The sequence below is a fragment of the Enhydra lutris genome, unplaced genomic scaffold (genome assembly GCF_002288905.1).
Source record: "Enhydra lutris kenyoni isolate GAN:26980312 unplaced genomic scaffold, ASM228890v2 scaffoldscaffold77, whole genome shotgun sequence".
In the NCBI taxonomy this organism is placed as follows: domain Eukaryota; kingdom Metazoa; phylum Chordata; class Mammalia; order Carnivora; family Mustelidae; genus Enhydra; species Enhydra lutris.
This window is the reverse complement of record NW_019154161.1, coordinates 5,213,753-5,239,342: the sequence shown is the minus strand read 5'-3', so window position 1 is coordinate 5,239,342 and position 25,590 is coordinate 5,213,753. Positions and strand designations below refer to the sequence as shown.

At 54.4% G+C, this 25,590-nt stretch overlaps 1 protein-coding gene across 1 annotated transcript; it reads left to right on the top strand.

Annotated features, from left to right (window-relative positions):
* The first annotated feature begins 5,698 nt into the window (after positions 1-5,698).
* Positions 5,699-24,955, top strand: LOC111160550 (basic helix-loop-helix and HMG-box containing 1). The gene is made up of 13 exons (XM_022523730.1): positions 5,699-5,769; positions 11,962-12,052; positions 16,408-16,519; positions 17,825-17,959; positions 18,787-19,032; positions 19,984-20,092; positions 20,890-20,990; positions 21,664-21,819; positions 22,167-22,240; positions 22,970-23,146; positions 23,231-23,460; positions 24,164-24,253; positions 24,787-24,955. Exons 1-13 carry the CDS (start codon positions 5,699-5,701, stop codon positions 24,953-24,955), a joined length of 1,761 nt encoding a protein of 586 aa, XP_022379438.1.
* Positions 24,956-25,590: the final 635 nt, after the last annotated feature.

Genomic DNA, 25,590 nt, shown 5'->3' with positions numbered 1-25,590 from the left:
ATAGAGGAACGGGGGCGGGGGGGGGAGTGTCACATGACCTCAGGGGACCCAGCTGTGACATACAGGCACAGGGATGAGTGAGAGACTGGCCAACTCTCCCCCAAACCAAGAGGTTTTCAGATGATTCACCGAGTGCTGAAGACAAAGTGTTAAAGACCCCTGAAGTTAATGACACAATGAGAAGCAGGCAAAGCTAGCATAAGGGGCTGCAAATGAATCAGGAAGAGAAAACCTGAACCCGGAAAATGGAAAAATGAGTCCCGATGCCTTGCAACGACGACAAGCTCCCCAAGAGCAGGGTGTCAGTCTGCACACAGCAGGTGCTCTAACAACATCGCAGACCACTCGAGGAATACACCCCCATTTTCCAGAAGAGGAAACTGAGGTCCAGAGGGTTAAATGACTTGCCTAGAGTCACACAGCTAGCATGCAACGGAGCCAGGATTCAAATATGGGAGTTCTGGTCCCAAAGCACATGCTCCAGGGTTTTTCTTAAGAAAATAAAAATCATAAAAAGACCTCAGACACACAGAGCTTTGTAGGCACTACACATTTTACAAGTGCTACCTCATCAACTCTTTACAACCGCCCCATGGTTGGAAAGCGGCCCCATTTTGCACAAGAGAACTCCAGGGCCAGAGAGGGAACACAGCTTGGCCAAGGACACACAGCAGCAGAAGTAGGGATGGGAACCTGAGCCTATCTGAGGCCAGTGCTTTTAACCATAAGCTTTCCTATCACCGCCAGAGAATTTCTGTGATAAACTCAGGAAGCCTCACAACAAATGAACCAAAGTGTTTCAAGATGAATTACAAAGTTGCCCAAGTGCCCAGGGAGGCTGGAATAACCAAAAAGGTTGGAGGGAGAAAAAACAGTTGTCAGAAATATTTCCTATTCACTGAAATACCTGGAGTTGGGCCAGGCTGGGAATTGACAAGTGAATTATTTATATCTGGCTGGGGATCAGAATGGAGATGGAGATGGGGACAGATTGAGTTTCTGAGTACCCCGTTGGGGAGTCACCCTTGGACTTGGAACCCCACGGGTAGAGGGTGGGAAACAAGAAAAAGCAGATATGGGGGCAGACTGCGGGAGAAGGAAAAGGAGGGAGCCTGGCTGATGTCTCCCTCACTGGTGGTCCCTGTCTTCTGCGTTCTCTCTCAAGTCTGTTTCCCACTCTGTTCAAAAAAATGACAATTCATGTGTATTAAGCACTTACTCCAAGAACTTTATGTGCTTACTTCCCTGAACCCTCTAACATTCCCGGGGTTACTGAGCCCATTTTATAGCAAAGGAGAGGCCCAAAGACTTGCCCAAGGTCACACGACAATGGCAGGGCTAAAATTCCAACTGAAGACTGCTTCTGTTCTGGAGTCCCCGCCCTTCTCATAACACTGTATTTCAGTACAAGGAGAGGGGGTAAAAATCTCAGTGGTGAAAGCAGATTCTGGGCTGCTATGCCTAGGTTGGAATCCTGAATCTAACCACTTAATGCTGGATGGCCCTGGGAAAGTTGCTTAAATTCTCTGGGGCTCTGCTTCCTTTGGGTAGAATGGAGATAACCCCACCTACACCTTAGGGGTGTTGTCAGAATTAAATGAGTTAACATGCTGGCAGAGTTAAGAAAAGGGCCAGGCACTTCCCAAAGAGTAAGTGTTAGCTGTAATCCACTGTGGGGAGCCCCTGCCTGCTTCTTAGCTGGGGTGTGCCTAGATCAGTAGCAGGTTTTTGAGAAAAACAGCCCCTGGGGTTGGACTGATAAGAAGCGAATCCATTAGCACCTGTGACCCAGTCACATTCCTGGGATGGGGAACTTCCCACCAACAGCTCCAAGACCTACCACGGACTTACTGCAAGGGAAGGTAACAACGTTCAGGAGCCTCCCCTCTTCTCAGTGGCAAGCTGTTCCCACAACACAGATAAGGGCACGAAGTTTCAGAGAAGGGAGACTTGCCCAGGTCACAAAGGAGAGACAGATTAATTGATCTGAACGCTGGACTGCCAAAACACAGAGAACGCACTACACTTTTCGAGATCCTACTAGAGAAATGAGAGTGCAAAAGGTTCTCTCTAAGGCCCCTTCTGGCCATCTTATCCTACAGTTCTGTGACTGTCCAGTTTCTCGGGAGTCTCTGGCTGGTGTAGACACAAACTATCTCTCACTCAGGCGCCTTAAGCCACGCTCCCCACCCCACCCTCAGTACAGCAGCCTAACCAACACACCACTCTACCATTGATTTCTCTCTCCCAACACCTCAGCTTGCCCTCCTGCCCCCAATATGATCTGGAGGCCCTAACCCACTTCATCCACAGCTGATCTCTCCTTCGGAGCCTACAGACCCCCTCATTCGTCTAGCCCTGATCCCCATTCCTTTCCGCATCCCCCAGGCTACCCGCCCCGAAACTGCTCCCTTCAGGGCCTCTGCCGGGACGCCCAGCCCGTTCTCCAACTCAGGACTCCCTTCCCCAGCTCTGAGTTCCCTTATAATCAATCCCAAAGCTCGACTCCCTCTCCACCTCCAAGACCCCTCCCCAGCCCCCATTCTTCTACTACTCCCTCCGGCTCCCATTCCTCCCGAACCCCTCCCCAAAGCGATCTCTCGTCGTCCAGCCCCTTTTTTAGCCCCAGCCTCACCCTTCTCGCCACCCGGTCCCGAACCCCCGCCCCAGCTTTCAAGAGCCCCCAGCCCCGACTCGGGGTTCTCACCATCTCCCCGCGCCGCAGCTCTCTCGGCTACGCGGGTTTCCCCCACTCGCTCCTCTCCAGCCTCCCCTTCCGGGTTCCCGCCCCGAAGCCTGCTGGGAATTGGAGTCCGAGCAGCCATGGACTACACCTCCCAGAAGGCAGCGTGATCACGCTTGAGGTGGGGAAAAGGAGCAAGCTGGGCGGGAGGAGCACAAGAACTACTCTAATTCCCAAGAGGCAGAGAGGGCTCTTTGCAGCGCAGGCGCAGAGAGCGCCCCCGCCAGGAGCACTGGGAGATGGAGTCCAGGCTTCTCCATTTTGGCCCGGGGCCCTTGGAAAGAGACTGAGCAAATTGCCAAGAGACGTTTGTGAGGGGTGAAGAGTTGGGAAGGAGCAAGTTTATCGATTTCCGTATGCTCATTAACATAAAAATTAACAGTACCTTGTACTTTCTCAAACATTTTTCCATCTCTTCTCCCGTTTTCTTACTATCACCTCCTCTAATTTACAAATGAGAAAATTAAGCTTTAGGAGGGAGGAAAGCCCCATGAACTAGGAACCATTCAGCATCATAGAAACTTCGCGAGGACAGGCACCTTTGTGTATCTCATTCGAGCACCCAGAACAGTGTAAATAGGTGTTGTGTAATATTTATTACGCCAGACACCCCGCAGGCAACCCAAGTATTACCCCAAACTTGTAAAAGTTAAGGCAAAAAGAGATGAAATCTCTTCCCCACGGCAACACAGCAAGAAAGTGATTTGAACTGAAGTGTGTTGGGCGTGAGGGCCTCTACTCTCCACTAAGTCGGTAGATCGCTTCCCATTAAGCTGTATTTCCCAGTCCTCCCTCATCGGCCCTGAGAAAGAGCTTTCGAAAACAGAGCATTTGCTCTATCAAGGAACATAGATCGTCGTGAGGGCACCTGCTGCTAAGGGCCAATCCCAATGGCCCACCTCTTTGAATCTTTTCTTAATTTATGGCTCTTTAATGTAAAGACCCTGCTTCACTAGGTTCTTAAGGTCTGTGAGCCTTCCCGACTGCACTGAGAAGCCCGCGGTGAAATTGCCAACTTTCAGCATGATCCTTGGCACAAGGTAGGCCCTCATTAGATATGCACTGAAGAGGGAAGGGGGAAAGAGGGCCAGAAAGGAGACTGACCAGATCTCTCTTTCCTCCTGAGAACTGGCAGTTGGGGAGACCCCGCCTCCTCATTAGGATCCCCAAGCCCTGGTCTGCAGGAGCGGGTGGGGTGGGGGCGGGGCTAGGCGGGGGCGTGGCCGGCTGAAAAGGCGGGCAGCTGGCTGAGGGCTGATTGGTCGGCACTTTGGCGCGCTCCAGCAAAGGCTTTGTCAGGAGGCGCGAGGCCAAGCTCGTGCTGAGCTAGAAGCCAGGGCCCTTCTCCAGGCGCGCTTGCGCACGGCCACTTGCACCCTGCCGTTTCCCCTCCAGTCTCGCGCCCAGCACACCTTGGCGGGAACTGGTGGGGGCGTGGCCTGGCCTCAGGAGCTCACTTTTGCTCCCCTCCACAGGCCACCCGCAAGGAGCCTCATTCCAAGGGGATTCGCGCCCACCCCACGGCCGGGTGGGGAACGCAGTGGCCGGGGCCGGCCTGGGGCTCGCGCGCGCGGCCAGCCTCCCGGGACAGGCGCGAGACACTGTCTGATCAGGCTCCTGAGTGTGGAGCTGGCGTGAAACCAGAAGGGGGGCCTCACGCCATTTTGCACGTCCTGAGGCGGGTGCTGGAGGCCGTCCGGGAACGGGGCAGGGGACAGCTCGCCAGAGGGGAGCCTGGGGTCCGCTCAGGAGCAGCACTCTGTGGTCGCGGTCTCCCTCCGGGAGTTTCAGGGGGACAGGAAGGCAGGCATGCCGGGGTGCTCGTAGCGAGGCAGGCCAGGGGCAGCTGAGCTGGAGTTTGGATTTGAGGCTGGGCCTAGGTTTTGGGATCCAGGCTCAAGTTTGAGACAGGGAAGGCTCTGTTTGAATAGTGTTGGGGCTTTGGGGGTCACAAACTGTGGAATCTCTGGCTTTGTATCTAGATACAACTAGTATTGGAATCTGAAGGTGTTGGGGTTTGTGACTGGAAGTTTTCCTGCTGGAATCTGAAGATCCTAATTTTAGGATCTGGAACTCTTAGTTTTGAATTCTGAAGTATCATTTGGGGGCCTGGGGTCTGATTTGGGAGGTTTGAAGCCTCAGTATAGACTCAGGGTCCACAATCTCAGTATAGAGTATGAGGTACGAGAGTTAGGGTCTGGAGTCACAATTTGGGACTTTGAGGATTAAATTTTAGGGCCTGGAGTCCCCACGTTGAGTTTGGGCCTTCAATTTTGGGACTCACATGTAAGATCTCAACTGTAGGGTTGGGGGGTCACAATTGGATGGTCTGAAGTGACGGTTTGAGGATCTAGAGTTCTTTGCTTTTGGATCTGAGGTCAATTTGGGAGACTGTCGTTTGCTTTAGGGGGGCTTGGGTTTCTTTAGGGTTTGGGTTCTCTGTTAAAGTTTGTGGTCTATGGTCTTAATGGGATTGGGAGTGGGTTGCCTTTAGAGTTCAGAAGTGGACAGTTTGGGGGTCTAGAGTATCTCAGTATTAGAGTTGAGGGTTTTTAGGTTTGGGAGGACATCCTCACTGTGGGAGTTTAAAGTCGTAGTTTCAGTGTCCTAACATCGCAGTTTAGAGATCTCAAACCAGTTTTCACTGATGGTCTGACATCTCACTATTAAGACCCAAGCTCTGAAGTTAAAGTTTGGGAATTTGCTGCTTTTAGTTTTAGGTGCAGATCACAACTTGGCCCAGATTTACAACTTGGTATTCATGGACTTCAGTTTAGAGTTTGGGGGTTTGAATTTGGTCTCTGGGCTCATATTTGTGGGGTGGTTGGGGACTCCAGGGATCTCTGAGTGCTCAAAGGAACAACATAGGGAAAATGAAGGCTACCACCATGTGGCCCATTCCTCCTGGAATCTCAGAGGTCACAGTAATAATTCTTTCTTTTTCCCTCTTTGCAGATGTGGGGTTCCAGCAGACACTTGTATTCCCTTGGATGGCCCAGAGCCAGTTCCCTGGGTTCCAGTGACAGGTAAGGGCTCATCCCTGCCTATCTCCATTCCGGCTTTGGCCACTCTGGTCGCATAATAACAATAATGTTTACTGAGCACTTACTGTTTGTCAGATTCTTTGCTAAGCCCTTTTGTTTGTATGATAGCGTTTAATCTTTACACCTCCACAAGGAAGTAGGTGCGAATATTACCACCATTTTCAAGATGAGAGAATTCTGAAGTGGTTGCCAAAGATCACCTCAGAGGCCTTGCAGGCTGTGACATTTGGAGCTTTGTCAATGCCCTGCCTTCCTTTCTTCTATTCATGTATTCGTTCATCCATCAAGCAACCACCAAGTGTCAGGAATCTCCTAAGAGGGGATGTTCATAGGAGACTGAAGGTCCTATCAGATCCCCGCCCTCACCCCCAGCCTGGATAAAGAAAAGGGAGCCAAAGTTCATCTTATCCTCACTATCTTCCCGAATGATTTACTGTCCATCCAGCTCTTTATTCATTTTTTAAAAAAAGATTTTATTTATTTATTTGACACAGAGAGAGACAGTGAGAGAGGGAACACAAGCAGGGGGAGTGGGAGAGAGAGAAGCAGGCCTACCCCCGAGCAGGGAGCCCGACACAGGGCTCGATCCCAGGACCCCGGGATCATGACCTGAGCCAAAGGCAGATGCTTAACAACTGAGCCACCCAGGCACCCCTATTCATTCATTTATTAACTCCAAAATTAAGCATCTGCTTTGTTCAGATTCTCTACCTAGGTACTGTGCTCAGAAGGAACACCATGAATAAAATGAAGAATGCCCATCCCACTGCCCATTCCTCCTGGAATCCCAGAGGTCACCAACAGTGTTGGGGAGGGTCTTCCCCCCCCTTTCTAGATGTGTGTGTGGGGGGGTTGCATCGTATTAATAAAAACTCTTAGTTGCCATGAACAGAAACCTAGCTAAAACCAGCTTAGGCATAAAAGGAGATTCATTGGGTCCTTTAATCCAAAAATTCAGAGGCATCAGGGTTGGCTGGTTCCAGGTGAGGATTCAATGATGTTGCCAGGAACCCGCCTCTCTGGGCTCTGCTGTTGCCCTACATTGGCTTCCTCCTCAAGCAGGCTCTCCCTTTGTGAGGGCAAGATGGCTCCCAGCAGCTCCAAAGCAACATCCTGCTAGCCCGACAGGCACAGCAGAGGGCCTCTTTCTCGGAGCATTGATTCTGATTGGCCAAACCTGGGTTATGACCCCAATCCTGAACCAATCACTGTGACTCTTCTTAGCTGGACCTTAGTTCTGTGCTGCTAGTGGAAGGGGAGGTTGGGGTCGACCTCTCTGAACCTCATGGAAGGAGAGTGGGGGAGGGGTGGCCCCAAAGGAAAGTGTTACCAGGCAAGGGGGATGACATGTCTGTCAACCAAAAGCAACAGTTTTATCAACCATAGTTAGCTAATATAATACTTCGACCCCATTCTTCAACATCCCTTATCCCTAAAAAATTCTGACAAACGACTGTCCACTTTGTCTTTAACATTTTTTGAGTACTCTCAGTGTGCCAGGTCTTTCCAGACAAGACCTTTCCAGACAAGATCAAACTTTCTGGCCACTTCTACTCTATCAATGGGTTAAAAACAGCCTCAGAGAAATGAAAACATGTGTCCAGAGTCACGCAGCAAATGGCAGAGCTGGGTTTCCGACCCAGGTCTGCCTTATTCAAAAAGCTGGAGCTTAAGACCAACCATGAGGCTGCCTGTTGGGATAGCCCCCTGCTTTGTCCCACTTTGGGGCAGCTCTTACTCTTAAATCTCTGCACATGTCAAAGCAAATTAGGGCCTGGGCCTTGCTTTTCCTATATCTAATACGAGAAATTTGGACAGGCTCTTCTAGCTCCTGTAAAATAAAAGAACTAGGGAGAGTTTAGGCTGACTGGCTCAGAGAAGAGGAAACTTGGGAATTAGAATCATTTGCCATTTCAAAGGCTGAGACCATCAGAACACAAGAGCATTCATAAAATCAACAATTTTTTGTTGAACACTTACTAAGTGCTGATCATTATTCTAGGAGCTAAGGATAGAGCCAGGGCCACATATGACTTGCTTAGGCCCCAGGCAATTTTTCCTTCTTGGGCCCCTTCCTCCATTTTTTTTTAAGCTTTGTTTGTTTGTTTAAAGATTTTATTTATTTATTTGAAAGAAAGAGAGCACAAGCGGGAAGGAAGGGCAGAGGCAGAGGGAGAAGCAGGCTCCTAGCCAAGCAGGGAGACCAACGCAGGGCTCAGTCCCAGGACCCTGGGATCATGACCTGAGCTGAAGGCAGACGCTTAACCAACTAAGCCACCCAGGCACCCAGGCCCCTTCATCCATTAAAAACATACTTTTTTTTTTTCTAAGATTTATTTATTTATTTATTTGACAGACAAAGATCACAAGTAGGCAGAGAGGCAGGCAGAGAGAGAGGGGGAAGCAGGCTCCCTGCTGAGCAGAGAGCCTGATGCAGGGCTCCATCCCAGGATCCTGGGATCATGACCCGAGCTGAAGGCAGAGGCCTTAATCCACTGAGCCACGCAGGTGCCCCCATTAAAAACATACTTAAAATTATAGTTTACAACAACATTGACATAGCTTTTAAGAGAAATTAAAACATTTTTAGGGCACCTGGCCAGCTCAGGCAGTGGAGCACATGACTCTTGATCTCTGGGTTGTGAGTTCGAGCCCCACATTGGGTATAGAGCTGACTTAAAAGTAAAATCTTAAAAAAGAAAATGAAATTAAGACATTTTCAGGAGCCCTTAAAAGAGGCACCAGACGTGGGCACTGTGCTTACTGCACGTAATGGATAAGTCAGTCTGGGATATAACCATTAATCAAATAGACAAAAATCTCTGCTGGTGTTGATAATAAAGAAAGAAGATTTCAGATTCTGATAAATGATAGGAGGATGTGACCAAGAATATGCTTAGCTAGATCAGTTGGTCAGCAAAGTCCTCGCTAAGGAGGTTACATTTAAGCTCCGTGCTGAATGGCAAAGGAAAAACCAGCCATACAACAATCAGGGCAAAAGAACATTCCAGGTGGAAGGAATAGGAAAGGCCCTAAGGCAGAAAGAAACTTGGCAGTTTAGAGAAACAGAAAAAGGACATGTGTGGCTGGAGCTGGCCTGTTCCCTGAAGACCCAGAGGGCAGAGCTGGGGTTAGTGGGTGAAAATTACAGAAAAGAACTTGTCCCAAACTAGAACCATCCAGCAAGGAAAAGAGCAGTCTTGGGAGGAAGTGCCCAGCTCCCAGAGGCCCCGGGAGCACATTCCAAGTCCCACCTATTCAGGACTACTGCCCAGGAGATGTAAAGATTTTGTGATGTCTCGTCGTCACTGTTTTCCTCCCGCCAAATTTTTTCCCCTTCTGTGTTTGGACACAGAAGGCTCTCAGTGCTTTGCAAAACCCAGAGTAAACACCCAGTGACTACAGATGATACAAAATTCTTTTCCTCAGCCATGGTCAGGGCACACCGTGAGCTTAAATAGGACCAGACACTTTTTTCTTCCTTGCTTTCTGCGTTGTTTCTCGCTGGGGGTTCCAGGAGTCCTTCTAGAACAGAAGGGAAGCGGTATGCAAAAAGTAAATATCAGGGCTAGACAGGACGTTAGAGGTCAGCCTACCCCAGTTTTCCTCCAAAGATGGAACCCCAACATCCTTGTCCCTCGAAGTTATAGTTTCTACCAACAGGTAACTGGAGACCAGAGATTTTTTTTTTTTTAATTCCTTCATCCAGCTGACAAATATATTCATGGTATTTTCGAGAGGTTACACGAATGGTATCCTCCTCTACATAAAGCCCTTTTATGGCTTCCTGCTGGTCTTCAGATAAAGGGGAAAAACTCTTCTGTACTACAAGCCTTTGAGATCTTGCCTCATCTGGCCCCTATCTTTTTCAGCCTTGTCTCACCCCATAAGACTCCTTGCCTTCTGTGCACCAGACTGGGCAGCTTTAGTTCCTTTGAGTTCTCCATGCTTCCTCGTGCCACAGGGCCTTTACACATGTCCCCTCTATCGGAAATGTGCTTGTTCCATCTTCACCTATGCGTTTCCACTCATCCTTCAGAACCAGTTCCGGCCAGGTTTACTTCCTCAGGGAAAACGTTGTAGATTAGATCAGAGCCACCTGTTTCTAGCAGCCTTCTTTGTCTCCATCAGGACCAGCTCTTTGGGCGTGCAAATTCCTGCAGTTACACAGCCCTGTTTAGAAGAGCCCGATGCTTGGTTTAATGCCTCGCTCTCATCCCCTTGAAATCCTTAATTTTTAAAAAGGGGGCCCCACATTTTCATTTGCAAGGCTCCCCTCCCCAGCAAATTATATAGCCCGTTCTGGTCCTAATTGGAATTTTATGTTTGTTTGTGTGACAATCTGATTAATGACTTTACCCCTGACAGTCCTTTGAGCTCTAGAAGGCGCTGTATTTTGATTTTTATACTTTTATCCCTATCACCTAACACTATTCCCAGCCCATCGTAGATGCTCAATAAGTAATAGCTGAATGAGGGGCGCCAGGGTGGCTCAGTTGTTAAAGCATCTGCCTTTGGCTCAGGTCATGATCCCAGGGTCCTGGGATTGAGCCCTACATTGGGCGCTCTGCTTGTCAAGAGGCCTGTATCTCTCTCTCCCGCTCCCCCTGCTTGTGTTCCCTCTCTCATTGTGCCTCTCTCTCTCTGTCAAATAAATACATAAATAACTTAAAAAGTAGGGGTTTCTGGGTAGCTTAGTCATTAGGCATCTGCCTTCGGCTCAGGACATGATCCTAGGGTCCTGGGTTCGAGACCCTTGTCAGGCTCCCTGCTCAGCGGGAAGCTCGCTTCTCCCTCTCCCACTGCCCCTGCTTGTGTTCCCTCTCTTGTTGTCTCTCTCTCTGTCAAATAGAATCTTTAAAAAATCAAATCAAATAAATAAATAAATAAATAAAATAAGAAATTGGTGAATGAGTGAGTGAGAATGATTCTTTGAGGACTTCAGGGTTTGGTTAGGGAGATAAGTGCATCTCCCACCCTGCTCCCCCATTTCCTCGAGGGCAGTGACAGTAGTTTCCCTCTCCTTCTCTGGTGTCCAGTGTAGGGTCAGCTTGTGTTTGAGTAGGAACTAAACACCTGTCTGTAATCAAGGGAGTGTTTGGGGGCGTGGCCAGGCTGCTGGTGAAAACGTGTTTTAGCTGATCAGAGCAGGGAAGGAAGGCAAAGGAGGTCACCAGAGGCTTCCTGGGGCAGGTGGCAATTGTACTGAGCCCTGAAGGGAGGCGAGACAAGGAATGGTAGAGAGGGGGTGTCCAGGCATTCCCAAAGGAGTCGTGTGAGTCGTGACAATGGTGCAGAATCTGGGAGAGAGACTCCAATGTCTTTGTGTCCCCATCTGCCGAGAGAGAGGTGGAGGTTTATGCGTGTGCAAGGGTATATTATGCATTAGAAATGCAGGGATTCGACCCTGGAAGTTATGTGTCCGCCCAGCAGTCAGCTTCTGTTGTGCCCTCATTTATTTATTTACGAAATAAGCAGTGAGTTCCCATGGTGTGCCAGACCCTGTCTGGATGCTAGAGACACAGTACCCGCCTGTCCCGTCTGCCCCCCAGCTCTCAGCTTGGAGCAGAGCTCAGAGAAATGCACGAGCAAGGGGCTGAGGGCCCTTAGCCGAGGTGCCTCCCCTGTCCCGTAAGGGCTGAGACCAGAATGGTCAGCCGGGCCAGGGCCTGAGGACCATTATAAGCCGGGTTAAGGTTTTCAACTTGGTCCTTAATAATGGGATGACGTCGAGAGGTTTGAAGCACTTACTAGACAACTAGAGTATCAGGCTCTGTGCTGGCGATCTCACACACACTGGTGTGTTCAGTCCTATGTTAAACCTCTGAGCCTCAATGAATATCCTCAGTCCCATTGCCCAGATGAGAAAACCGTGGCCAGATCCGTGTTGCAGAAAGCTCACCCTGACACTTGTAGACAGGATGGACTGGAGGAGGACGGGGGGAGGCTGGGAAGGCAAGGAGAACATCCACACGTGGACTGGGGCAGGGTCTAGGGCTGGAGAGAAGGGACTGGAAGGGGAATGAGAAAGATCTGATGGGAACATACGATGCCCAGGATTCTGTCTGGAGGGCGTGGGGTGGGGAGCCTCTCAGAGTTGGGGAACACAGAGATGGGTGGTTTGGGGGTCAGGTGCCAACATCCTAACCAACACCAACTCTTGGCCCCAAACAGGAGGCAGAGGAAGAATCACACCAGCAAACTCCATGAGTTGGCATTGCTGTTGCCTGTGGCCCTGAAGACGGGCACCAAGAAGCTCACCAAGGTATGGGGTTGCAGGGAGAGGAGGCAGATGTGGGAGGCAGATCTGAAAACCTCAGTAACCTTCCCTTGTCCTGGGGCCCCCACACAGACCCTTGCAGTGACAACACCGAGATGGGCACGGTCCTGCCTTGCGTGGGCCTTTCTGTGATCCCATCACAAGAAGCCGGGGGGATCCTTTCTTGCAAAGGGGGCAGGGGTAATTGGGTGGGGGGAAATGGGCAAGGAGCCAGGTAAAGTTCATCACTTTGGTGAATCAAACAGCCCTTGGTTCAAGCCCATCAGCCCCGAAACGGCAGGACTCTGGGCAGGGCTCTCGGCCTCTCGGCCTCTCAGGCATCCCATTTCTCAGCTGTAATCCGAGAAAAAATAACGTCTGCTACCCAGAGATATTGAGAGGCTCAAACGACACACTAGCCATGATGGTCCTCGAGGAAATGTCACTTCCCTCCCTGAGTCCATTGTCTTGTGTCCTGGGGCGTCTCCTTGAGGTAGCAAGAGCTAAATCTGCTCTTCGCGTCCCCAGGGACACGTGCTGAGCTGCCGCCTCGCACCCACCAGTGGCAACAATTTATTAAGGGACTCAGAGATCCTGAAGGCGCTGTTTTCTTGCTGTAGTTCCTCTCATTCCCTCACGTATCCACTCATTCATCAGCCAGTTCTGGAAAGATGGCTGGATGGCAGAAACTGTTCTGGTTACAACGAGGGGAGGCAAAGGAACCTGAGCTCCACATCCCCTGGGAACTCGGAATGTGGTCAGGACGATAAAGATCCGAACACAGGAATGACCGACCCCCAGCTAGAACGTGCTACTTGCCTTCCAAGAGGCTCAGAAGAGTGGGTGTTTGGGGCAAGATCCAGACCTTTGGGTGCAGATCCTAACCCTCACCTCCTTGGGGCCTCCCACCTTCCATCGATCACCAGGTCACGTTAATTCTCCAAGCACCTCGTGGCCGTCGACGCTGTGTCCTACCTTCCTGTGGCCTCTCTAGCAAAGGGCCACAAACCCAGTTGCTTGAAACAACACGAATTTATTCACGCACGGTGTGGAGGGCCTCGGTCCAAAATCAGCCACAGGGTCCTTCTCGGAGGCTCCCAGGGAGAATCTGTCTCCTTTCCCTTTGCCAACTTCCAGAAGCCGACTGTGTTCTTTGGCTCACGGCCCCTTCAAGGCCAGCAGTGGAGCACCTTCCAGGCTCTCTCCATCCTCACCTTGCCTTCCCTGCCTTCGATCCTCCTACCTCCCATTTGTAAGGACCCCTGGGACCCCAGTGGGCCACTCCAGTCACACCGGCCGAGTCCCCTTTGACATATTTGGCAACATGTTCGCAGGCCCCCTCTGTCCTCAAACATCCATATGTAGTGTGCATAGATACTGAGATCCACTCCTGGGAGGTGGAGGGGTGGAGACGACTGGGAGACAGTCCCGGCCCCGAAGGAGTGACAGTAGATTCCGGTGACAGGTGACATTTCATGCATGACCTCATGACGACATCTCATGGAATTCTCTCCAGGCCTCAGGCTGCTTTAGTGACCATTGATCGTCTGAAGTCTTAAGGACCCTCTTCCACCCCCTTCATCCTTCCTTGGGTTCAGTCTAGGTCTCCTGCTCCACGGACAACGTGCGTCCCTGCCAGTCCCCAGGCTCCCCCTCAACACACCTGCCTGGAGGGCGTCACCACGACTTGTCACAGGGCTGGGTGATGTGCTCCGTCTGATGCTCCATGAATGAACTGAGCTGTTACGTATTGCCTTTCCTGTGTTTGAGATTTGGGGTGCGGCTTAGGTCTGGGGCGTCCTTCCTCGCAGTCCTGACTCACGAAGTGCCTCGGGGCCCATGTGGTCCTGTGGCTTCTCTATCTGACCATTCTCTACTGCGAGGAGAGGGGTCCTGCTGCCCAGAAGGACACGGCTGGTTCGGATCCGTCCCACTCCAAAGGCCCACATCCTCAGCCGCTTGGTCACTGAGCGCTCAACAGGTGTTTGTCGAATGAATGAATGAGTGAGCGAATGAATGAATCGCCTCAGCTCAGACAGTCGTGGGACCTGTCGATCTTGCCTTCAGAAGGTCTCTGGGATCTGAACCTCTGGCATAGCCCCCAAGCTAACCTTCCCAAACCTTCGGTCTTGGACTCTGAGATGATGCCCGATGGCCTTCTGCATAAAACCTTTATGCTCCTACTAATCACATTTCAAATCACTTGACAGTTTATGAACACTCAGTGCCGTGAGTGCCGATCGCAGGCCAAGCCTGGGGTTAGAGATAAAAGATTTGCTCTTGTGAACACACCGTCCAGTTCTCCAAGTTAGAAAAGGGCCTCATTTAGTCCTTTGAGAACCTTGAAAGCGCTCTCATTCGATTATCGACAAAGTATTTATTAGGAAACTAGCGTACCAAGACCTGTGCTGGGCGATTTCACACACACTCCTTTATTCCTAAGGATAATCTGGTGAGCCTCACTGAATGACCTCACTCCCATTGCCCAGATGAGAAAACTGAGGCTCAAAGAGATAAAACAGCCTGCTCCCGATACACAGCCAGGAAGTGGCGGGTTGGATCCAGGTCCTTCCAAAGTCTCCTGCTTCTGTCACATTCCTTAGTTAGATTATAGCTCCCTTCCATGGATCAGGTCACATCGTTTCAGCGACCGCTGGGACTCTAGTTTATGGAACAGTTTCACACAAGCCCCTTTGTGGGACCATGTTTCCTGACCTAGTGTTCGGAAGATTACTGCTAACCGTTTTATTGATGTTCTAGGGAGCTAGTTCAATCCAAGAAATACTGATGCTCTTCCTTATCTCTTCACCAGGCTAATTCCTGTCATTCTTTTTTTTTTTTTTTTTTAAGATTTTAGTTATTTATTTGACAGAGATCACAAGTAGGCAGAGAGGCAGGCGGAGAGAGAGGAGGAAGCAGGCTCCCTGCTGAGCAGAGAGCCCGATGTGGTGCTTGATCCCAGGACCCTGGGATCATGACCTGAGCCGAAGGCAGAGGCTTCAACCCACTGAGCCACCCAGGCGCCCCTAATTCCTGTCATTCTTCAGGTCTCTGCTTAAATGCTGGAGGCCTGGGGGCCCCTGGGTGACACAGTCGGTTAAGCGTCCAACTCTTGGTTTCAGCTCAGGTCTGATCTCAGAGTCGTGAGATCGAGCCGCAGGTTGGGCTCCAGGCTCAGCGGAGGGTCTGCTTGGATTCTCTCTCTCTCCCTCTGCCCCTTCCCCATCTCTAAAATAAATAAATCTTTAAACACAATAAATGCTGGGCACGTTGGTGACTCAGTTGGTTAAGCAGCTGCCTTTGGCTCAGCCCATGATCCTAGGGCTCTGGAATCGAGCCCACATCAGGCTTCCTGCTCAGCAAGGAGTCTGCTTGTCTCTCTCTCTCTGCTGGTCCCCGCATTGTGCTCTTTCTCTCCCTCAAATAAATAAAATCTTTAAAAAGAAAAAATGCTGGAGGTCTTTCCAGACACTCAAGTCCAATTTCAGAAACTCTTGTTACGTTCTTATTCATAATGTTGGCCGCACCGTTGATAATTCTATATGACTTATGAGTTTATTAAAGGCCGCTGTCCTCACTAGATTAAAAATTCCATGAAGGTAAACAAAGGTATGTCTGGTTCACCCCTATGTCCCTGGCCCTCAGTGGGTACAAGTCTCATTTAGCTTTGTGTCTGCGATACGGACCTGGTACTTGGTGGCCTGCTGGGCAGAAGGCATTGTGCTCCATGCTACGGAGATCATTCTTCAGCGATCAGGGGCTAAGCTACCTCTTGATTCTAGGAGCGTGAGATACAGAAATCACTTAGCCACAGGCTCTACTCTCAAACTAGTTCAAGGTCAATTAGAGAGAATAACTCATGAACAGGTCATTAGGCCAGGACATTGCAAGGGTGCTGAGGAGGGACATCTGACTCAGGGAGGTGGGAAAGCTTCTGGAAGGGGAGACCACTGGGCTAAGGCTCAGGGGAGGAGAAGCTAGTGTGGGAGTCTGAAGAGGGAAGAGGAGGGCTTTGCAGAAAGAGAATACAGCCTGTGCAAAGGGCCAGGGGTGGGAAGCCAGTGTGTGTTGAAAAACTAGGCCAGGAGGCAGGCAGACCTGAGTTCAGATCTCAGCTCTGCCACTTCCTCTCTAACCTTAGCAAGTCACGCTAACACTCCAAGCCTCGGTTTCTTTAGCTGCAACAGACTTCTTCCTGAGCTGCAGCAAGGTCTAAACAGACTAGGAATATCTCTGCCCCTGGAAGGATTATCAGGCTGAGGAACGGGCTCCTGCAGCCTTTCTGTCTCTGGTCCCCCACAGCCTCGCATGGTCTTGGGCCCCCATTCCTGTGCTTAGCCCTGTCTTTCTTTTGGGGGCAGAAGGAGATTCTGCTGCATGTCCTGCATTACATCCAGCACCTCCAGAGAAGCATTGATGTGGCCAAGACCTTGCTCAAATTCCACACCACCAATAGGGAAGGCGGACTCCGGGGTAAGTAAATTCAGTCACCATTCCCAGGGTCTGCTCTCCACCAAGGGAGAGCCATCAGGAACACCAAGTGACACCGATGCGCCCCAGTCCTGGGGATCTCAGAGCCTGGCAGAGCGGACAGAGTCAGAGAGAAGGGCCTGATGCTGTTAACTCTGAGCAGGTGCTGGGGCCTCGCGACGGGCCAGGGCGGACGGTAGCCCGAGGGAGCCCCGGCAGGCAGGAGGCGCCGTGAGCGGGAGTGCGCCAGCACGGGAAGACGCGCGTGGAACGTCTAGGGCAGGCCGGCAGCCCGTGTGCATGGACGGACCACGTAACATCAGCTCAACGTGCACAGGCTCGCGAACCAGATCCTGACGCAGATGCGTGTCTTAAGACCTTAACCTCCCTGTGCCTCAGTTTGCTCAACTGCACAATGAAGCCGATACTAGTACGCGTGACCCTGGAAGAACACAGGCTTGAGCTGCATGGGCCCAAGTTACACGCGGTGGTTCTTAGATAAATCCAGTACAGTCCTGTAAATGTCTTTTCTCTTCCTTATGCTTTCAACCCTTGCTTTTCTCTAGCTTACTTGACTGTAAGAATACAGTATATAACACGGGATATCCAAAATACAGGCTAATCGCCCGTTTGTGTTATTGGTAAGGATTCTTGTCAACAGTAGCCTATTCATTGTTAAGTTTTTGGAGGGTCGGAATTAGATGTGGATTTTCCACAGCGCAGGGCTTGGCTAAGGAGGGAGATGAAGGTGAGAATTCCCGAAGGACTTTAAAAAGCCAGGGAAAGCTATGATCAGGTATTTTTTAAGAAAGAGATGCCTGGTGTCTAGTGAGTCAGGGAGGTCAGTGAGGAGGCCTTTAGGAGGGATCTGGACCGGAGACAGGCCGGTCTCGCAGGGAGGGTGAGGCTCGGGACAGAAGTGGTACCTTTGGGTGACATTGAGGATGGAGAACTGAGAGGCCTGATGGAGAGGCCCCTGGGTGAGCCAGGATGGACCGTGGAGCCCTTGCTGCCCTGAGGACAGTAGGAGGAGGAATTGGTTTGCGATGGGATGATGGTGGGGAAAGCATTTGGGAAAGCTTTGAGTCTGTCTTCCTTCTTGGCGGACCCTAGATGGCCCTGGGGGAACCTGAGTTTTCGCCAGGGAACCTCTGCCTCCTGGCGATGTGACCTCAGACCAGCCCAGGCTCCTCCGGGAGCTCAGTTGCCACATCTGTAAAGTCATCTTGGGGACCGTGTCTGCCCCCTTAGCCCTCTGCCCACGATTGGGAAGTGCGGGCATCTGACCTGAATTTCCGCCCTATGCAGGGCTGGGTCGGAACTGGGGCTCAGGCCCTGCACGGCGGAGACACTCCACCCCCTCGAGTTCTCCGCATTCTCGCAAGTCCTGTCTTCAGGGAGCCTGTCGGAAACCCCGCAAGAAGAAACCCACTGGATTGTCAGGTATGAGCCAGGCGGAACAGGAAGCCAGGTCCCGTGGGAGCGAAGTTCCTTCTCCAGAACCATTCTCACTCCAGGGCAGCCCAGGCAGCTACCCAGAGCCCCTGACCACGCTTTACAGTGAGACTTACTTTGTCCGAAGTCCCAGGCCTTGGTCCCTCTCTCCCTAGCCCTGAGGACTGGCATGGTTGCTCTCCTGCTCTGAGCCTCAGCGTCCGGGGCTGGACCACAGGCTGGTGTTCAGGATTGGGAGCCTGCGCACATACCCCGTGGCAACGCTGAGCAGAGAGGCTCCCGGTCAGGGCTCCGTGAGGGGAGATGCTGTTACCATTTACTATCATCAGTCCCGGGCCAGAGCATCAGGGAGCACGGGCTGATGAAATGACCCACGTGTGGACAGCAAGCATCCCCAGGCCAGCCTCCGCCCTGCTGCTAACACGCCATGTGTCCCTTCGCTTCTGTAGGCCTCAGTTGCCCCATCTTTAAAATGGGAGTTGTCCCTAATCAGTGCTTTCCAGTCCTGGCTGCGTACCTCCTGAATCATCCAGGGGACTGTGAAAAATGCCTATGCCTGAGCCTCACACCCAGAAAGTCACGTTCCAGGGGCCTGGGGTGCAACCTGGGCATCACTATCTTTCCCAGAGCTCCCAAGATGACTCGAACGTGTGGGCAGGGGCAGGGAGCCTCGGCTGAGGTGATCTCTTGCTGGGGATCTGGGCTTACCAGGGAAGGGCTGGTGAGCGACCAGGCCCGGCGGGGCCCAGAGCAAAGAGGCCCTCCTCCCCAGCCATGTGCTGCCCCCTCTGACGCTCGTCTCTCTGCTCCCCCAGAACGCCAGAGCCGGGCCCAGAACCCGCGCCGCTGTCTGGGCCTGGACAAGCTCAAGAAGTGGGTGGCCCTGTCTCCAGAGCAGCAAGGAAGGAACATGGGGGGGACTGCCACCCCTTCAAGACATGCCAGCTCCTGCTGTCACCCCAAAGTTGCATCATCGCTGCCTCAAGGTGACAGGAAGGGAGGACGGTCCCGGCTGACGCTGCTGGACATGGCTGAGAACAGCAGCCACTGTGACTGCTCAGGTCGCTGTCTTCCCTCGCCGTTAACTTGGTCCCTTCTCCACTCCTTGGCAGGCACCCGCAGCGTCCCCAGCCTGGGCCCAGTAGCTGGGGCCGCCGTAGGCAAAAGGGACGCTGTCTTGGGCCTCCTTCCCATCGTCATCATCCTCCTTTTAGGTCCCGTTGTGGGTGGCAGGGTGCTGCAGCGTCATCGTGGCTCTGGTGCGAGGCTGTGGGTCACAGAACCGGGGGAAGACAGGCGATGGCTTCTGTGACTCCCGTCCCTGGGCCACCTTGAAAAGGCGTGGTGACGCACCCAGTAGAGCACCGAGTGAGATGGGGGTAGCTGGCGGGCGAGGGAGGCCCTGAGCCATCCTGCCCCCATCTGTTCATCTGGTCCCTGCTTCCCGAGCGTCTCGGGGCGAGGCCATGTGCCAGTGCTGCTGCCACAGTCCAGTGAAGGAGCAGAGAGACCCAGGCTTCCCGTGGTCGCCCAGCAGGCCGTGGGGGCCCAGAGGAAGCACCCGCCCCACCTGGAAAGGGAGGGCTTTTCGGCTTTTCCGCTAGTTGTGTGACCTCGGGGGAGTTATTTGGTATCTCAGGGTCTCAGTTTGCTTAACTGTAAAATGGGCGTAATCACGGTACCCTCTGGCCAAGGGCTACTGACTCGTATACAAACGGCCCCAAACCGTGCTGGCAGGGCGAGCTCCCCGTACTTGTTTGCTCTCGTCAGCTTCCTCGACAGTATTCAGGATTTGAGCTCCCTGACAGCTTCTGAGAGGGATGTGGGGTTCCAGAAACCGAAGGGGTCATTCAGAGCACCCCATAGTCTCATGCAGAGGCCCCGCAGCCCAAGGTCTTTGAAGGATGTGAGAGAGAGAGGCCGTGGCAGACTGGGGCTCCTCTCCATCCGAGTATCAGGATTCATTCCAGCCACAGGAGTAAGCATCCTGACTTGCCCTGCCTTCCCCCCAGGGTGCTGTTGCCGAGCCAGTGCCCAGGGTGATGGGCTCTACCAAGCCTTCAAGGCCCAGCAAGGGGCTGAGCGGATCCACTTTCTCAACAGGACCCAGCCCTGTCCCAGGTAAGGGAACCCCAAAGGCTCTGAGTGGGGGAGGCTGGGGGGGTCCAGTCTGGCATGGCTGAGGGGTGGGTGGTGAGAAATGAGGTCAATGGACATCGGCGCCGGTGTCTGTGGAGAGGGTACCACAGGACCAGCAGAGCCTAGCTTTGGGGCTGCTGGCCCAGGGCTGTGGCCCCCCTACTGGCCTCCCTGCCTCCTGTCTCACCCCTCCAGCCTGTCCTCCCTAGCTGCCAGAGTGTCTTTTCTAGCCCCGGACCTCGGTCACGTCAGTTCATGGCTTTTACGCCCCCCTTCATGCCCGTGGGATGGAGCCCCCATACCTCAGTCAGCACCCGAGAGCTTCTCTGGCCCCGACTCATCTTGACAGCCCCCTCCCCTGCCCCAACCCCACCTGACCTGAAACACCACCACAGCTTCGCCGCTCCTCGGGAGCCATGGCCTCGTGCCCTCCGGAATTTTCACCCCTGATCCGTCTTCCTGGCAAGCCTGTCTCCCTCGTCCCCCAAGAAGACCTCCACCCTTCAGGCTGAGCTCAGTGTGGTCCTCCTGGAACTCGGCCCGTCACAGCCCTGCACCCCCCAGCCTGTGCCTCTCCTCCCCAGCCCGAACCCCCTTGAGGGCAGGCGTCTCAGCTGAGCTTTCCACCGCCCCCCCAGCACCCCCCTCCCAGCAGCCAGCACAGAGCGACCCCAGCAGGCCACACCAAGACACGCTATGGGTAACGGCTGGGCCTGGGGCCATAGAGCAGTTCCTGACCCAGGGCTCCCGGTCTGCCTCTCGAATTCCATCTCTCGCAGGCAGAAGCTGGTGTTCTACGATTCCAGCGAGGATCTGGACAAGGAGTCCCCAGATGCTGACCCTTGGCTTCCTGCCTGGACCCCGGAGGGCAGCCCCCCTGGTGACTGAAATTCTTTGTCTCCTCCTTGTAGGCTGGTGTGGGGCCTTTCCTGCTCAATTCCCTCTGAGCAGCCCTGTGGTGGGAGGAAAGAAGGACAGGGACTCGAGGTGTGCCTAGCACAGGGCTGTGTGAGCGGCTGGCCGTCGCCGCCGCAGACGGTGCTGGCCAACCATCACTCCTTCTGTGGAGCCCAGACGCTGCCTCAGAATCTTTCTTAACACAGAGCTCCAGGGAGCTACAGTCAGTCCGTCAGATGTAGCAGAGCAGACACTGATTTTTCTGTCTTCGTTCGTCCTTGACATGACGCCGGGCATCACATCTCTTCTTTTCCTTTGCAAAGCCCTCAAAATGAGTGGTCCACAGAGTCACCCTTCCGCCGCATCCAACACCATCTCAGTGCCACCACTGCGCTGCTGGGAGAGACAGTCATTTCTTTTTTCTTTTTAATTTTGTTTATTTATTTGACAGAGAGAGATCACAAGTAGACAGAGAGGTAGGCAGAGAGAGAGAGGGAAGCTGGCTTCCTGCTGAGCAGAGAGCCCGATGCGGGGCTCGATCCCAGGACCCTGAGATCATGACCCGAGCCAAAGGCAGCAGCTTAACCCACTGAGCCACCCAGGCGCCCGAGACAGTCATTTCTGACACGTCCTCAAGCCTGATGCTTCCTTTCCAGGGAGCCCGCTGGCCTTAGGGCCTCCCCAGATCAACAACTGCACCGTGTCAGGACACCCGAGTGCGATCCTAGGACTCAGCCCCTCCCTCTTCAGCTCCCCAGGAAAGCTGCCTCCAGAGCAGATCCTGGGGGATGGCACGGAGTTCCTGACCCAAGGTGAGCTCCTGGGGCCGGACCCGATGCTTGGTCTATTCAGGAAACATATGATGATATGCACACAAACCAAGTGTGCCGCCCTGGGCTCAGCCGTCCTGGGTGCCCTGGGGTGGGCGGAGGCAGCCCCAGGCCAGCACCGTGAGGGGGAGGCTCCTGGAGCCCACGTCAGGGACCCACCCCCTCTGCTCAGCGTGGAGGTGCCCCAGGGGCGCTGGCTCATGAGCCAAATTTGGTCCTGGGACAGGAGATCCCAAAGCAGAGACCTGGAGAAGGGCACTGGGGCCACCTGGGCCAGCAGGAGGGAGGCCTTTCTGCTCCAGCCACTGCCCGCTCTCCCTCCCTGACAGCTCTCTTCGAGGACGTGTTCCTAGATGCCGAGTCTTTGCCTACTGAAGGCGTGCTTGAGGCACTCCAGGACGAGGTAGGCAGCCGGTCCGCCCTTCGTTCCACACACACCGCTTTCCTGCTTCATGGACTCCCCCGTCCCTGCGAGCGGGCGGCCGCCTCCCCTCGCCGGGACCCGCTCACTGTCCGTCTGCTCGTCCTTCCAGACACTCACTGAAAACAGCAGAATGAGCCCAGAAACGCTCAGTGGCAAAGAGCCTCCCTCCCGGGGCTCACCTGTCGCCGCTGCCCTCCCCCCGGGGGGCTCACTGCCCAGCGGACCAAGGGGCAGCCACAGCTCGGGTCCCCACACAAATGGGCCTCCACATCCACCAGCTCCTCCAACCAGGGCCTGAATCTGCGGCAGAAACGAAAATAGCCCCTCTCGGCAGAGCTCTGAGGAGGCGCTGGGCAGGGTGCTGGGTGCTTCTCTGCCCCATGAGGCATGTGGCGTGACCCCTGCACTCTAGGTGAACTTGGTGCTCAGAGAAGTTACCACTTGACGGGGACGTCACGGCTGCTGACCCGATGATATTAAGAGCTACTGGCCCAGAACAGGGAGGAGGGCAGTGAGCCCCTGAGCCCCAGCCAACGCCCCCCCGTCCCCGCCAACCCATTGTGGGGCCCTAGGGACACTTGCATGGACGTCCAGGGGCTGTTTGGACGAGGTTGTCTTAAATTCGAGCTCTGGTGACCGGTGAGTGGGGACATGAAGGGACGCTGTGGTCTCCCCACACGTCTCTCGTCTTTCCCCTTCACCCACCAGGAGATGCCCCCAGCGCCCCCCGAAGACCCCGCGGACTCCCACAGCCTGTGCCAGTCCTCCGTGTCGCTGGACCACTGCTACCTGTCGCTGAGCGAGAACAGCAAGGCGCTGTCAGGCTCCAGCTCCAGCTCCAGCTGGGAGGGCTCAGAGGCGGAGTCAGTGTGGAGGCGGCAGGAGGTGAGGGCGGGACAGCTGGCGGCCAGGTGGGTCCCCCGCCTCCTGCCGACGCTCACCTCCCCAACCCCCATGACCCCGACGCAGGACGCTCAGGCCAACCCCAAGGGCCCGCCGTCCTCCAGCGACGAGGACGGGGACTACACGTGGACCCCCACGCGGCGGGCCGCCAGCCTGCCTGTGGCTGGGAGGAAGGTCAGGAAGGGCCCCTCGAAGCTCAAGGAAAACAAGAAAGCCCCCTGCCCGACCCAGACGAAGAAAAAGTGCGTCAACGGCTTTATCATGTTCTGCAGGATGAACCGGAAACAGTATATCCGGTGGGTGGGGGTCCCTCTGGGCCCTGGGTGGGGCCCGACCTTCACTGTCACCTCCCCCCCCCCCGCCCCCCCCAAGAGCTTGGTCCCCCAGCATCTTACCTGGTCCCCTTGCATTGGTCAAGCCCCGCGAATTATATGCAAAAAAACCCCACTCAGACTTAAGGAAAAAGGAAAGCGGCTCCGGTAGCCTGAGAGGGGAGGACGTCGACGGCCTTCAGGTGGGGCTGGGCCCAGGGCTCAGACCATGGCGCCTGGCTGTGGGCCCGTCTCTCTGCCCTGCTCTTCTGGGTTGGCTTTGTCCTCAAGCACGTGGGGTGGGGTTGGTGAAGGGTCACCCCAGGGCTTGCGTCCAGCGACCCTGGGGGAGGAGAGCTTCTCGTCTCCCGCCAAAGTTCTTGGGGCTGACTTGATAGGTCGGGCAAGACCTGAAGAGCTGGTGTCCGGACTGGAAGACAGGGGTCCCCTCCGGGTCCCGAGATTCAGTGTCCCCTTCCCGACAACCCGTCCGTCCAGCTCCCTTCTTTGACACCCGGGCTCCAGAGGGTGTATCCTGAGGCCCTACAGGCCAAAATGGGTAGAAAAGATCCGAGTTCTCAGGCGGGGAAACCGAGGCCCTGAGAGGACAGGGGAGCCTCCTGTGGCCAGACGGGCAGCCTTTGCCCGAACGGGCTGCCCTCTCCTCACCTCCTCCCTCCTGTCACAGAGCCTGTCCCGGGACCGCTTCCACGGCCGCCACCAAGGAGCTGGCCCAGCTGTGGCGGGTGATGACCCAGCAGGAGCGGAGACCATACTGGTGAGAAGACCCTGCCCAGGGGGCGGGGGGGCGGGGCAGCCGGGCCCCCGGGCTCTGGTCACCTGCTCTGATTTTCATGGTATTGGAAACAGGTTGGAGTTTATTGTTGGGGTGGGAGACTTGGGTGTTGCCACTCTTATGAGATAGTTGGGGGTGACAGAGGTCGGGAGCTCGACCTGGGGAGCTTAGAAGGGCAAATAGCGCAATTCTAGCTTTAGACCCCCTTTGCCCTTCCTGCTACGGGAAGTTTCTCAGAGCAGGACGCCGGGTCTTATTTCCCTGTTACTCCCACTCCCCTCCCCGCCCCCCCTTCTCCCCCCCCCACACCTGCTTAGAGCTGCCACCTGCTCCTCTCTCATTGGCCCCTGAGACACACAGCCCACGTGCGCACTTCTTAACAGATCTCACAGGAGCGTGGGGCCCGGCCCCCCTGTACAGACGGGGGCCTTTGGGCTCTGGGGTGGTGGTGGGGGGGAGACGGCCGCCCCGGGGGGCAGGGAAGGCGTGACCGCCAGTGGCCCCTTCTCCCCCAGCATCAAAGCCCGCAGGTTTAGCCTCCAGCACAACCGGATCGTGAAACAGGACAGCTCCAGCAGCGAGGACGAGGACTGGGGGACCCCCAAGCCCTTCTACCAGCTGCTGGCGGAGAAGGCCCGCAGTTCCCCAGACCTGGCCCCTCTGCTGCCCCCTCAGCACCACTGAGAGGGTAACCCTGCCGCACCCCTCCTCCCTCCTGGGCCTCACCCCTCCCAGAGCAGGCTGGGAGGAGCCGTCCTGATGGCCCCCACTGCTATGTGCGTTTGCCTGGTGTTGGGGCCACCGGAACTCGCCCGCAGACCCCACTGCCCTGCCCGCAGCCCCTCCCTTGCCTGGGTGCCTCTGGGGAGCCGCGGGGTGGGAGGTGGGGAGCCTTGAGTGAAAGGCAGTTAAGGTGCGGTTTACGGGACAAGGGGCTCGCTCTGCCCTTCCGCCGGCCACCCCAGGACCCGGTGGTTTCAACCCTGTTCATACCTCACCCCACTCCTCCGGCCCCTGTTCTATTTATAGATTATTTATTGTTTGCAACAAAATAAAGTGGGACCTTGTTACCAGCAAGAAAGAAAGGCAGGCTCCTTTGGTCCCCTGCTTCCTCCCTGGGTGGGGGCTCCTCCTGCACCATCTGGAGGCCCCAGGGCCTGCCCTGGCGAAAGCACACCTTCCCAAGCGGCCTCGAGGAGCTGACCTCCACCTCTGGCCCCGAGGTGGCCAGAAAACCAGAATCTCAGGTCAGGCTTTTTTCTGGCTCAGTGTTTCCTTCGGGCAAGTAACGCAGAAGGTAGCTCACACCTCTGGAGGGT

Coding starts and splice junctions, on each gene's coding strand:
- LOC111160550 (XM_022523730.1), top strand. CDS start 5,699: ATGTGGGGTTCCAGCAGACACTTGTATTCCCTTGGATGGCCCAGAGCC. Junction 20,093..20,889: donor AGGACCCAGCCCTGTCCCAG/GTAAGGGAACCC, acceptor CATCTCTCGCAG/GCAGAAGCTGGTGTTCTACG. Junction 22,241..22,969: donor TTGAGGCACTCCAGGACGAG/GTAGGCAGCCGG, acceptor TTCACCCACCAG/GAGATGCCCCCAGCGCCCCC.